General features: G+C 43.4%; 1 protein-coding gene across 5 annotated transcripts; it reads right to left on the bottom strand.

Annotated features, from left to right (window-relative positions):
- Positions 1-679: 679 nt before the first annotated feature.
- Positions 680-13,318, bottom strand: cdk12 (cyclin dependent kinase 12). Of its 5 annotated transcripts, XM_030735107.1 has the most exons (15): positions 11,382-13,318; positions 9,830-10,531; positions 9,191-9,370; positions 8,957-9,096; positions 8,672-8,842; positions 7,284-7,473; positions 6,500-6,556; positions 6,119-6,220; positions 5,167-5,244; positions 4,971-5,087; positions 4,750-4,881; positions 4,374-4,597; positions 4,068-4,191; positions 3,802-3,948; positions 1,964-2,102 (listed from the first exon to the last, which is right to left on the bottom strand). In XM_030735107.1, exons 1-14 carry the CDS (start codon positions 12,530-12,532, stop codon positions 3,840-3,842), a joined length of 3,477 nt encoding a protein of 1,158 aa, XP_030590967.1. In that variant the 5' UTR covers positions 12,533-13,318; the 3' UTR covers positions 1,964-2,102; positions 3,802-3,839. The 5 variants fall into 5 exon arrangements, with proteins under 5 accessions (XP_030590962.1, XP_030590965.1, XP_030590964.1 ...); XM_030735102.1 differs by having other exon boundaries at positions 680-2,102; positions 3,772-4,191; XM_030735105.1 differs by having other exon boundaries at positions 680-2,102; positions 3,802-4,191.
- Positions 13,319-13,893: the final 575 nt, after the last annotated feature.

Here is a 13,893-nt window from a genome sequence, read left to right as displayed (position 1 = left end):
GGGAAAAAAAAGAACACAGGAAGATGGCACATTACCAACAACAGCAAAATACTTTGGCCATTCATGAACCTGTCCTACACACTGGAATACACACGCTCCAAGATCTCAAAGCTTGTTAAATCCTTTCCAGTTTCTTTAACATGCAATTATGCATATATTTTTTTAATTATGTATTTTGTATCTTTGAGTTTTTATAAGATAGGTGTCTTTTCTTTTTTTTTCCCCATCAAAATAGCTCATTGAATTAAAATGAGCTACCACAAGATCACAGATTATTTACAATTATAGCCTGGTTTGTAACTTCCTCCACATAAAAATTCTCAACTTCAGTCTTTGTTGAGACCTGACTTTGTGGACTTCCTGTAGACTGAGCAACAGCTTGAGTTGATGCCTACCATCTAGTGGCCACTTTACACAGAAACATCCAGAAAATGGCAGGAGACACAATTCAGCCGGTCGCATAACTTCCTTTAATAAACTGAACCAAGAAAAAACACATATTACAAAATTTTTCTTTTTACAGACACGTGAAACCATTTTTTCCTTCCTTTCTTTTTCCAAAGCAAAAAATGGAAACAGAACAATGGACCTTTTTTTTTTTTTTTTTAGGCATGTTATCATTTTCTTTATGTAGAAAATAACTACACAAAAAAAAAAAAAAAAAAAAAAAAAAAGAGAAAAAAAAAGATTTTGTTAGCAGGGAGGCGAGGAGCAGACATATTCAACGAGGCTTTCAAAGCCCGCCAGGAAAAGCCGGAAAAATGTGTTTGTGTGGGTTTCTAGCTTTGCATTCATTTAGCAGAAGAGTATGTGCGTTATGGAGCAGTCCATCAAAAATGTGGTTTATTCCATGTTTGAGACAGGAACATGAGCACTACAGGCTTGTTACGACACAAAGATTTGCTGTATGTAAAGCGATATCCTCATGTGGGCAGAGTTTAGGTGATGACATAATATTGCCATCTATGTAACCTGTACACAGGTGCCATTCAAAGCAGAAAATTCGCCCACATTTTCAGACTAGGCCAAGATCATTCAGAGGTCGCTGGGGTCAGAGTGGAGGCACAAGGCTGAAAATGGGAGCTAGCATTTAAAGAAAAAAAAAAGTAAATCATCTTCTGAGTTAATTTCCTTTTTATGCAACAATTTAGCTTCAACAAATCTATCGCACTGTCAGGGTGGATTGTAATTACTTAATTCTCCAAAACACTGGTACTCCTGTTAGAAGAGGGCACTGCTGTGCACGACAATCATTTTTGTGTTAAAAAAACGAAGATCATGGCTGCTTTCAAAGTTGAGTGTCAGCTGCGTAACACTCAATTTGGAAGCTACACTTCATTCAAGACCAGACCCTTCAGTGTAGAGAGCGAAAAGGGTTTGCAGATGGAGAGAATCCATAACCACTGCAAGTCAGACTAACCTGTTGAAATATTCCCACCATAACAGCACATGACAGCTTGCTCTGAAGGCAGAGATATTCATGACCACTCCTGAAAAGACCCCAGATTGCTTTCATTCAGGCATTCATTAGCAAAATCTTTGATCCAACTTTCACTACCTGCACAGGGTCCAGTGAGTCATACTCTGAAGGTGTCCCTCTGCATTCTCCTTCTGCCTTTCCCTTTAGGCCAGGATTGCTAGACCAGTCCCACGATACCCAGGTTTCTCTCACTGGGAAGCTGAAGGTCAGCGGGCAGCTCCATGGGAAAAGCGCAGATCCTGGTCCTTGGGGAACTGCGCTGCAGTGGTAGGAGGAGCAGTCGCTAGACCTGCTGGGGCTTCAGCCGCAGCTGAAGGTTTAGGTGGAGAGTCTGCAACCCACGGTGCAGGGCACTGTCTGCGGGAAGGAGCATCCACAGCAGGAGAAGGATCTTTGCTGCACTGAGAGGCCCCAGGTTCTGAGTCCTGCTGAGAGATGAGCTGGAGCAAGGCGGCTGCTACAGCGGGGCTAATGTCCTGGCTGGGTTGGGTTTCTGACGCAGCCTGCTGGGAGTTTCCAAGGAGAAGAGCTGATGGCGGTGGACCTGGTGGAGAGGGTGGACGCTGCTCACCAGATGGAGGCCCCTGGTTGGTCCCAACCTTTTTCCTTTTTGGCACTGCATCTGAAGGGACCAAACAGAATACAGCATATTTTAAAGATTAAGGCTTATTTGGCATATTTAAGTTAAACATGTATACTAGCCATACATCATCTAGTAATCTTTTTTTATCTTATACACCTAAACCTGCATTTAAGGACAGTAATACTGCAGTTCCAATGAGCCTGACAAGGAGTTACACAATGTTGAGATTCCTACCTTCACCACAAGAGGGAGGGCAGAACACTTTAAGGGAATCTTCACACTAACTACAGTTCTGTACAATTAGGGAAATGTACTGCAGTGGTGGGAACAGTCTTACAGCGGTCTGCGTTTTTGGAGTCAAACGCCTTTGTGGACCTACAGCAACTGCAGATGCTGTACAACCTACTAAATGTCATTAGACCGTAAACCAATGTTATATCTAGGACATGAAACACGTATAACCGTGTATCTATTCAAGTACATGGTTATATGTAGGTAAAGTAAGTCTGTTTAAAACATAAGTATTTTTCCTTTTTTAAATGAGTAGTCATTACTGTTTAGATGTTTATTAAACAGAGAAACAATGGATTTTAATGCACTAGCCAAAAGCATTTTAATGCTTGCACAACAGATGCAGCCCCCCCCCCCCCCCCCCCCCCCCCCCCAAAAAAAAATCACCCCCCTAAATCACAGGAAAAAATGTGGGAACTAGGTGGGAAAATATTAGAGGGGACATGTGCAGTTTGATGAATAGAAAAGGTGACTTATGTAGGAGAATTTCAAGTATTTTCAAAGGGCAGGACAAGACTACTAAAGCAGCAGTCTGTTCTTTTGGATCTACTGCAGCGGAAGGTGGACCGGGTATGTAACGGGTTCAGAAGAACCATTCAGTGTCAGCAGCACAGTCAGCAGTGTCATTCAATCACCTAATCACATTTTAAGGAATACGTGACCCAGAGTGAACAGTTACCAAAAAAAAACCAAACAAAAAACCAAAAAACAAAGGTGACAAAAACCAAGGTTAAAAGAAACACATGCAGGTGAGATCTAAAGATTCAAAACATTTATTTTCACTTGATAATTTATTAGACTTTCTTCATAAAAAGGCTGACATTACAGACTGTTTAAAGCAACATCGCTCTCTGTGAAGAATCCATGACACCTGCTTTATAATGAGGATGAAGTGAGGAAGAAAAAACACGTGGAAATGGGACAGAGAGAAACAAAGACTGTGAGAAAGAAACAAGAAAGAGGGAGAAACGTGGGAACATCACAGTGTGAGCCTTTTCACTCAAATCAATAACACTGTACTTTTTCTTCTGGTTTATTGAGTGTGCCAGTGATGACCCAGCCATATCTGTGTGCAACAAACCTTTACCTGGTCATCAGGGTCACAGGACAGCAAACGCTCAAAAGACAATTTGCTATTTTTCTTTTGCACTTTTTTTTTTTTTTTTTATAGTACAGGTGTTTATAGGGGCATATGGTGAATGTGTGTCACTGGTGTGTCATGAATAAAAGAAGGGGCGGATGTATGATAAGTCTAATAGCCCTATTTGCAAATTTTATTAAGTAGTCTAAAATCAAAGTAATTTCATACAGTATATATAGAGAGCTTCTGTTTGTTCCTTGCCTGGCTCTGCATTCTGATTTCCAACTGACCCTGGTATCTTTTCTTTTTCACACTAAAGACTAAACCCAGACTTGCCCTTGCAATCAGTAGTAGAAGCGGACGAACCGCGCGTTAGTGCCTCCTCTGACTGAACGCCATTGCTTTCATCGCCTTGCTCCTCGGTTTGTGGCTTTATGATTTGGCCCAGAAGGAGAGCCAGTAGCTTGGCCTGGTCTTCCTGGCTGAGTGGTGGATCTCCAGATGCCGGTGAGACCTCTTGGGGTTCAGGGGGCGGCTCGGGGGGCTGAGGCCTGGAAGCAGCCTGGGCCTGGTCCTCTGGAGCCCCCTGGTGGTCAGAGGTCTCACTAACAGCAGACAACAACTGGCTGAGAGTCTCTGTATTGGAGAGGTTGAGGAGCTGGGCAACCTGGGGCAAGCCGTCTGCCTGTCCCTGGAGAAGGTTTAGCAGCACTGCCAGCTCTGTCTGATTCAACTGCTCCGTAGCCGATGCCAGGCCTGAACACACACATTCATGCAACCAGAATTCAGTGCAAGTCTAATAAAGATATATAACAATAAAAAAAACACATTTAAAAATTTTTTTTTTTAATAATTTCTTATATGAAAGGAAATATCTAGAATCCAGAAACATTTCCTTTACAAAGTGTGTTCCTGGTAAAATAGCTGGTATCTGTTACCTGACAACTCACTCTCTATGTTGGTTGTGGAGGGTGGTTTTCCTGGGGGAGGCGGCGGGGCTCCAGTGGGGCTGCTTTGGGGTCGAGTGTTCTCCCCGCTGGAGGTCCCTGTCACATCTTTACGGGGCACTTTGGGCACAGGCACATCCTCGACGACCCCACTCTGACGCGCACGCCTTCTCTTCTTACTCCACAGCTCGTGACAGTCTTGATGGTGAGGAAGGCTAAAAAATCAAAAAATATTTTGTTAAAAAATTTAAAATATACATTTTATTAACCAGCAATAAATATATTCTGATATTATACAGTGTTATTTTTCATGTGCTCTACCCAACACTGTCATTCTGTTAATGTGGAGGGGTCAGGAGCTACTAACTCTGGTGGTGGCATCTTGCTGGGCTCGACGTCACGCAGGAAGTCACTGTAGAGAGCTTGCTCCGATGTGCAACGGCGTGCAGGGTCAAGGGTCAGCATTCGGTCCAGTAAGTCCAGGGCAGGAGTTGGTAAACTATGTTGAAGAGAAGAAATATTTCACCTCTACAAACAGACAAAGGTTTGCTCACAGCTGCCTCGGCTAAGTGCACTTTGGGTACATACTGTGCAAACTCCTCCCGTAGTCGCCGTCTGTACTGCTTCTTGGGTTTCATGGTGTTGAACAGTGGAAGTTTAATGACGTCAGGCCAAACGGCAGGACAGGGACTCCCACACAGTCGGCTGAGACAAAGGAAAGGGTCAATTTTGATGATTCAGACAGAAATTATTGCTTGAGGTGTGTTTGTGACAGGCAGCCTACCTGATCAGCTCCAGCTGTAGAAGTTCCTGGTTAGCCTGGAAGATCGGCTTCTTGGTAAAGAGCTCTCCAAGAATACACCTGAGCCACAACAAGTGAAAAAAAGGTATCCCAGGATGTATATAATGTAAAGTTTAAAACAGCTTTTAAACACTACTTTCAAGGGGGCCACAACCATCTCATGTCTGTCTTAGCTGATTTTTTTTTTTTTATTAGTCTCCAAAAGTCAAGAGTGTAGTGTAAAAATCTTCAAGTGTTCCCAACACATCTGCTAACAGTGCAGAAATAAACACTTCCAATACATCTGTTATTGACGAGACAAGAGTTAGATAATAAATTCAGTAGTTCACGAAACTATTTTTGTCTTAAATTAATTGTTTGGCAGTTATGCACCTAGAAGCATTTCCAACCACCAAAAAAACCTTTTAAAAAAATGACAACTACCAGCCAACGGATGGGAAAAATTTGTGAGATTAGATTCTACTGTACAAACAGGAGAAATGTGCAAGAGAGACAACAGCAGCTGTCAAAACGACGTGTGTGTGTGTGTGTGAGCTATTTTTTAAGAAATTAGTGTGACGAAGGGTGAAGCTAGCATAATATGCCATTTTAGAGTAGTTTGGGGGCTGGGGCAGGATGAAAGGGAAATTAGTATTTTTGCTTCAAATGCCCGTCCCTAGAGTCTACTTCAGTACAGAGTACTCTGGTGGGCGGGTGGGAAACTTTGACCTGCAATTATGCACTCTAGGCAACTCAGCTTTTCCTCATTTCCTACTGAGGAGTGTTGCGTGACTAAACTGAAGTAAAGCTAGAGTCTCCCTAAACAAAAACTTAACTTACATAAAATCAAACGTAATCTGTTGTTCCCCAATTATTCAACAGACAATAAATCCATATGCTTGAAGACTGTGTGACTCAACAGACAGCAGTGCTAAGGTGACAGTTTTGGACTCACCCACAACTCCAAACATCAATGGCTGGAGAATATCTCTCTTCTCCCAGCAGAAGCTCAGGGGGGCGATACCATAGTGTGATTACTTTGTTAGTGTATGGACGACTGGGAGCAAGGAAATAGAAATGAGATGGGAGTCAGTATGCTATCATACAGCACATATGCCCCAAGTGACAAATCAGAAACATTTCATCTGCCAAGTAACTGGATTGTTCCTGAGACACAGCTCCATCTAGTGGAGAGACACTATAAATGAAAAAAGGGTTTTAAATATATTTTCATTCAGCAGCATAAACAGTCATGCAAGTGAATCATGTCTATAGTTACTATACAGACTTAAGCAGATAAGGTTTCCATATAGTGCATACAACCCTCTTCTCTTACCTTTCCTCTGAATTGTAAAGACGAGCCAAACCGAAGTCAGCCAGTTTGATCTGACCTCTGCAAACAAGCATAAACAGCTGAGATAAGAAACACTAACAACTTTGCCAACAACTGAATCTTAGTGTATCTAAAGCTAAAACGCAACTCAATGAAGTTTCTGCACTGTAATTATCAACTGATACTGTAAAATACACACATTTCTAAAAGAAACCGAATATTATTGGTCAAATTCTGTGGTGTTCAGGTGCAAATGAAGTCAGCTGTGCAGTAGCAGGGCAGTAACTTCATGCAGTGTGGCTTTAAATGCTCCACTTCACAGCAAAACATGCATTTTGTCCTTTTTTTTATTAGCATCTTAGCTCTTGGTAACTCATTTAGCTCAGTTTTCTCATGCACTGTGGTTGTAGATTGAATGCTCAATTGTACCAAGCAACCATCTGTGGGAAGCTGCTGTACTCCACTGCGGTTATTAGAAGCATCCAGTTAAATTAGTTACTTGGTAATTAGCTTTCCTGCTGGCACATTTAAACCCTTGCTGTCTGAAGAAAGGTAGCAATTAGCTGATAGTATTTACAGATTGCAGCTGCATTTAAAGGTGTTACGGTGGATTATACTTTGCAGGTGACATTTCTTAATGTTCATTTGCATGGGTCGATAAAAAGAGAAGTAGATAAAACTCACCTGCACCAGTTACTACTGAAACACCTGTGACTAGGAACAGCCTAGTTGCTACTGAATATGACTGCAAATGTCTGCACACACGGCACTACGATACTTTACTCACTTGTTATTTAGCAGTATGTTGGAGCATTTGATGTCTCTGTGCAGGAAGTTGTTCTTATGGCAGTAGTCCAGGCCCTCCATCAGCTGGCGCATGAAGCTGCGGATGTGCTCATGGGAGAACTGGACCAGGCCTGACTCCAGCAGGCCCATCAAGTCGTGGTCCATGTACTCAAACACCAGGTAAAAAGCTCCTAAAAACAGAGGGAAGATGTATTCAGGTGGCAGAAGCACAAGTACGCACACATGAGAACACACACACACCGGGAGGTTTGGATAAGTGGGTTAATATGTATGTAAATTTGACAGTATGAAGTTAGTGTACAGTGGTTACTCTACTGAAATATGCTGTAACACAACAGTACTAGCAGCTGCAATGCAATTCAACACCGTAACACTGGTCAGAAAACTCTAGCAGCACACCTCTCTGTGGGCTGAAACATTAAAGGACCATTAAGGTAAATAATCAAGGCGACCACAGCAAAAACTCAACCAGATGTCGTCATATAGATCAGTTCTAGGTTGGTTTTTTAGCTTTAGCTTTTGTTAACATTGTGGAATTTTTGGACTTTCTTTGCCTTGACATTAAAAAAGTCAAACATATATAATTTGTCACAGGAACAACAATATATTAAGTGTTTTTGCATCAAACAAGTTGCGCCTGTTAAAAGCTGTTTTCTCTGAGCACCGCCTCTTCTTTTAAGGTCATGCTCTCATTTCTGTGTGCCATTATCTGCTGGCCTGAGCCATGTATGAAATTAAAATTCACTGCGTAGCACGTTTTTTTTTAGACACGTCACAGTTTCAGCTATAACTTTGTCAGTGCTGTCACAGCTGGTGTATGTCAGCTGGTGAATAATATTGCCTGTTGTCTACATACCGCTTAAATGGCTTCTCGGGCCGCAGTTATGGCCGATGCACGATGTTCACGTGAACTGTGATGTCAGCCCGTAAACATTTATACCCTTGGTTGAATTGCCCTCAACTAGTTTATAAAACCTGACCAAAGTGCATCACTAATCATGACATCACTTTACCCCACGCTGCCATTTGCAAGGATGACTACTGCAACCGTGAACTGTGTCTCGGTCACCTCATTCATCGGATGACATACTCAGTTCAAAAGTGAAAATGAGACTACATTTGATGATGAAAATTGACCACATGACTGATACAAACACAACAAGGTAACTCTGCATACTTAAGCAACAATGCAAACATTAAATTCATTAATGAATTGAGCCTATCTTCTTAATGTCATCCATTGATTAAGAACATAGGAACAATAATAATACTCCATTTAAAACACACACTCCTCCCTAACCATATTATCACTTCTTGCAGCTAAAGGAAAAGGAGCAATAAAACAGTGAGGTTTCTTGGCCTCCTTACCTTTATCCTTTTTAAAGTCAAGTGCATCCTGCTTGTCAGTGACAATTTCCTTCATGTTGACGACGCTGCGGTGTTTGAGCTGCCGCAAGATCTTAATCTCTCTGATGGCTGTGATGGGGAAACCCTCTTTTTCATTGTCCAAACGCACTTTCTTCAAAGCCACCAGTTCCCCTAGCATATTTGGAGAACACACATGAATTTTAGACATACAGTCATTTGATTTATCTTGTTTTTGTTTGGTTTTTTTTAAAAGGGAAAACACAGCAGTAAATCGCATTCACTTACCAGTGTCTTTGTCCTTGGCCTTGTACACTTGGCCATAGGTGCCTTCCCCTATGATGCCAATTATATCAAATTTATCTACACATCGTTTGCCCCAGTCACTTTGGGTATGTTTGCGCTCACCGTATCGCGGGCAACAAATCCTGGAAAGTACCAAAAAAGAAAAACAGCTATGGTATCATGTATGAATACCAAAAGTAAAACTGTAATTGGGTGAGTATAAAAAAAAATACTGACTTTGGTCTCTTCTTAAGGGCTGTCTGGGGTAAGAGAGGAGGCTGGCTGACAGGGGACTGTGGGGGCGAGGAGTCACCTCCAGGCAGGGTGGGAGGTAAAGGAAGGTCGATGATAGAAGTCCGGCTGCGAACTTCTTTGTCCTTTCTTGACTGCCTCTGAGGAGGTGTGGATTTCTTTGGGCTGACAGAGCAACATTTTTTTGGGAAAAACGTTTAGGGCAAAACCAAAAACACATTTTAATAAGTCTTATAGAATGTTTTCATGCTGATTTAACAACTAACACACATTCAGATTAGAACTAACAAGTGTTCAGGTACAATAAAGTGAATGTGACCAGAGTTAAACCAAAGAGGGAAATTAAGAGTCACTTTTATCCAACCGTGTGCCATCATCTTTTTTTGGTAGCATGGTAATTGATATAATTAACACAGAAAAGTGCAGGCATAGCATTTACTCATGAAAAGTTTTCATATCAAGTCATTTTTCTTAACATGACTAATGAAAAAATAAAATGGGATGTCCTCAGTAATGTGTTATAGCTTTGTTTGTCAGCAATTTGAATATACAAACTGTAACCACATACAAGAGATGAGTAGGCACTGAGCTAATTGAGCCGTGTGCCTGTTGGGGGATCCTCACCTGTCCTGAGCATTTCCCAGCAGTACAGGTGGTAGAGGCAGAGGGGGAAGAGTCGAAGTCTTGTGGAGTGGAGTCTGTCGGGCAGGGCTGCGAGCAGGAACGGAAGCTGGCGATTTGGCTTGGGATATGATGGAGGGTGTAGGAGGCTGAATATTTGTTTCTGCCTGAGGTGGTGGTGGAACCTGTATGGCTGGATTGGGTGGCACAGGAGAAGAGGGCTGCGGAGGAGGAGGCGGCGGTGCAGGAGAGTTGTTTGAAGAGGAAGTTAGAGCTGCAGTAACTTGATCTTCAGTACTGGGAACATCCTGGGGTAACTGCTGGGTTGGTGGGGGCTGAGGTTCTGATGCCGCTACCACTTTCGCGTCTTTATCTGGCTGTAGAACTTCAGCTTTAGCAGGCCGTGAGGATGAGGAGCTTGATGTTTTCTGAGCTGTCGGAAGAGGAGATGCGCCACCACCGCCACTGGCACGAGCAGCCGCCTCAGCAGCGAGGCGTTCTTTCTTCCTGCGACTCAACTCTGCTCCCAAGCTGGAGTTGAGGGGCAGACGTGACGAGGGAGGGGAGCGGCTAGCTGGCCGGCTACTGTGGGAAATGCTCCCTGCACCAGCAGAGGAGGTGTGCCTCTTATTGCGGGAACGAGATGGGGAACGCCGAGAAGAAGAGTAGTGCAGAGGGGAGCGACTCCTAGAGCGGCCTGACCGTCTAAATAAAAAGCAAATTTTTTAAAACATTTATAGGTTAAGGAAGAAAATACTATCAAATGTGCTGCATGATAAAACAAGTCACTACTGATCCATGGCTAAATGAGATGGTCTTTGATCACATCATAACAAAAGTAAAACCATGTGGGACAAGTAAACAGACTTTCAAACCAGGAAGACTATTTTTGTGGTATAAAGTAAGATACTGGACAAGTTAATTAAGAACATTTATTCAATTTCAAAAAATGTCATTGCTCAGTAAAAGCGAAAATTAGAAAACAGTATTACACATGAAAGCAAAATCTCTTATCTTCTCTATAAAAGAATTTGAAGTACCAGGCCTCTGTAAGGAAAACTTCCCCTTTTCAGAAATCAGTGGCAAATGTCTACTGTGTGGTTCAAAGTTAATGATGAACACAAATACTTATGGTTACATCAGTCACAGAGCTGGATTGTAGTGCCTAAGCTTCTATAAAACCTACATGAAAAAACAGCTGAAGTTAAATCCTGCTTTCAGATGCCTGTATTGACATTTTTTTTTATTTTGACACTGTCAAGCTTTTGTCTTTTTTATATGGTAAAGTTCAATTTCAACATAGAGATAATTTAGCTAAAGTGAAAAGCCCTCTTTAAGTTCAACATATTTATCTAACAAACTTAAAATGTAAGTAAAGTAGGATCATAAAAACTCCCACGAACAGTGGCTCAGTGGGTAAATGGCTCTTCAGTTGTGTCATACACCATAATGGCGTCACTCTACACTTCCCCTACCAACATGTGGGTTTAAATGCTTTCACCTCTAGAACATAATCCCCAACAGATTTTAAAGGTACCCCACAGCAGGTACTCACCGAGACATGGGGCTCGTGCTGGAGGATCTGCGGGTGCCGTAGGGGCTGATGGAGCGTCTCCTTGAATATGGGCTGCTATCCCTCTCAAAGCTGGAGGACCTGTGTCTGCTGCCGTAGGGGCTGTCTGATCTCTGCCTGCCATAGGGACTCGGGCTTTGCTGGGCTGCCCTCCGTCTAGAGTAGCTGTCATCCCCCTGATGTCCATACCCACTGCCCAGTGGGCTCTCACTGCCGGCCCCTCTTCTGGGACTGGGCGACAATGCAGAGCCGGTGCCCTTTCTCCGCGGGCTACCCCTACTTGAAGACTTCCCCTTAGGGCTTGACTTGTGGCTCTTGGAGGACTTGCGGTGGCTCCTATCGGTCCGGCTCCTCTGGGAGGAGCTGTGGCTGGCCTCCCCTCGGCCTTCTCTCCGCTGTTGCCTGTCTTTGCGAGACTTCCCTGAGCGGCTGCTCTCTTTGCTGCGAGAGGAGGATGTGGAGGAAGTAGTGCTACCTACACTGGCTGCAGGTGGTACCTGGGAGGAGAGCATCAGCTCCACACGTTTGGAGTCACCTTCCGACTGCACCTGGCGTTTAGATGAGGAGCCTGAGGCCACCTTCTCCTTGCTCTTTCCAGAGCTCACTTTCTCACGATCTTTACTGCTCTTTTTCTTGTACCCACGTTCTCCATTTCCAGGGTCCCTAACTTTATTAGTGTCCTTAGACTTTTTTCGTGGGTTTCTGTGCCCCCGACTCTCTCTACTACCTGCTTCTTCGCCAATATCGTCCCTATCGTAGTCTGGAGAGGGCTCCAGTCGATCTCCGCCCCTCTCAAAAGGCCTGGAGGACGGTGGGTCCGAGAAAGTGTCCGAGTCGGAGCTGATATCGTCGTACTCCACTAGAGGCTTCACCGTGTTGACACCAGGAGGCGCCGTATCGCCGAGGGTAAAATCGTCGGGTGCCGCCAAGGATTCCCGATTATGTTTTGTTGATTTATGCCGTTTGCGTTTTAAAGAAGAGGAGGACATAGAAGATTTTAATTGTACCTTGCCGTCTTTGCTCGTCATGTCTGCCGCAGAGGTATAAGTCGGGCCCTGGGTCTGGTGTGGTACACCACCGATGCTAGATTCCGGCTTCCTCTTGGTCCCATGGTGTCGGTCCGACCCAGGCATCCCTCACGTCGGCGTCGGTGCCTCTACTGCGACTTGGCCTCGGTGATCCAAGTAATTCATTCACGGCAGGACAGCAGCAACTCCAAATGTCAAAACAAGTGTTACTAAGCAGAATCAGGACAAAAAAAATACCCAAAATAAACACACCAGGCCGCTTACGTCCACTTCTCTTGAATGCCAATTCATTCCATTTAGATCGCCAGCATAGTTCGTCAAAGCAGAAAAATGCCAAGGTGGTTTTCCAGTGCTGCGAAGTTTGTACTTTGAACTGGTCAGCAAATGAAAAAGACTCCAACCAAATATTGGAGCATTGTGGTGTCGTCTTCGTCTCAGTTTAGCTAGCACGGCTAGCTAAAGCTCGGCAGCTAGCGAGCTGACTCCTAAAAAAAGAAAAATTCCCTTTGTGAAAGCTGTCCTTGTCCGGTAGCCAAGTTAAGTAAAGGTGTATTTATTCCAAAGAATACGGTCTTAGCATTCAGAAACAAGCAAATGCCTTCATTAAAAGACGCTCGTTTCTCCAACAAAATGAAAACTTGACCCGGTTGGTACTGTTTACATGTTCCCTTTAATGTAAGTTTTATCCCCTATAAATTCAATATTGATAAGAAATTATAATATTTTCGTGTGCAGTAGATGTTCCAGTTTATTATCAATGGCTCTGGAAATCAACCAGGCCTATATTTAGGGCGATGCTAGTGGATTTAATATCATCCACAGCCCTATCTCAAGGAGACTACAAACGCCATTATGGCTCCTGTAACTAGCAACTTCTGCGCAAAGCGGATTGAACCGGAAGCCGGAGCGCTGCCAATCTTGGCTGTATCCGAGCAACTTCCTATCACTACAAAGAGCCCGCCCACCGTACTCAAGACGGCGCGACAGCGACGTAAAATTATGAGATCTGTACTTATTTGCAAAAGTAGATTTTTTTCTTTTAAACTTGCCAAGTTTCAAATAACTCATTTAAATGAGCACACATGTTAGACGTCTATAGTCGGGCTTAGGATGGGTTTTTAAATGGTGAACTTGTTTGAAGCCGTGGAGGCAAAGCTAATAAAGCAAAGTGTTATTGTCAACAGGCAGCAGGCAACGGCCCCTGGGTCCTGAAAGCTCAAACATGTTTAGCCTACCACTATTAACTGGCATGGTAAGGGCTGTACTACATAAGGATGATACCTTGTCTTAGACGGGCATCTGTGGAAATCTAATAGTCTTTCATCATGTTACCGCAGAGAAAATCAGGGATCAGGTAATTCTCTCGCAGGTAAAGCAAAGAGAAGCTCTTGCATTGCAAAGTGTTATGGCGAAATGTGCCAAAGCATGACTTTATGTTTGAGCTTGTCTTCATTCTAGTTCTTTAC

Source organism: Archocentrus centrarchus, chromosome 8, assembly GCF_007364275.1.
Source record: "Archocentrus centrarchus isolate MPI-CPG fArcCen1 chromosome 8, fArcCen1, whole genome shotgun sequence".
NCBI classification, from domain to species: Eukaryota; Metazoa; Chordata; class Actinopteri; order Cichliformes; family Cichlidae; genus Archocentrus; species Archocentrus centrarchus.
Note: the sequence above shows the minus strand (reverse complement) of the source record. Positions and strands in the feature narration are given on the sequence as shown.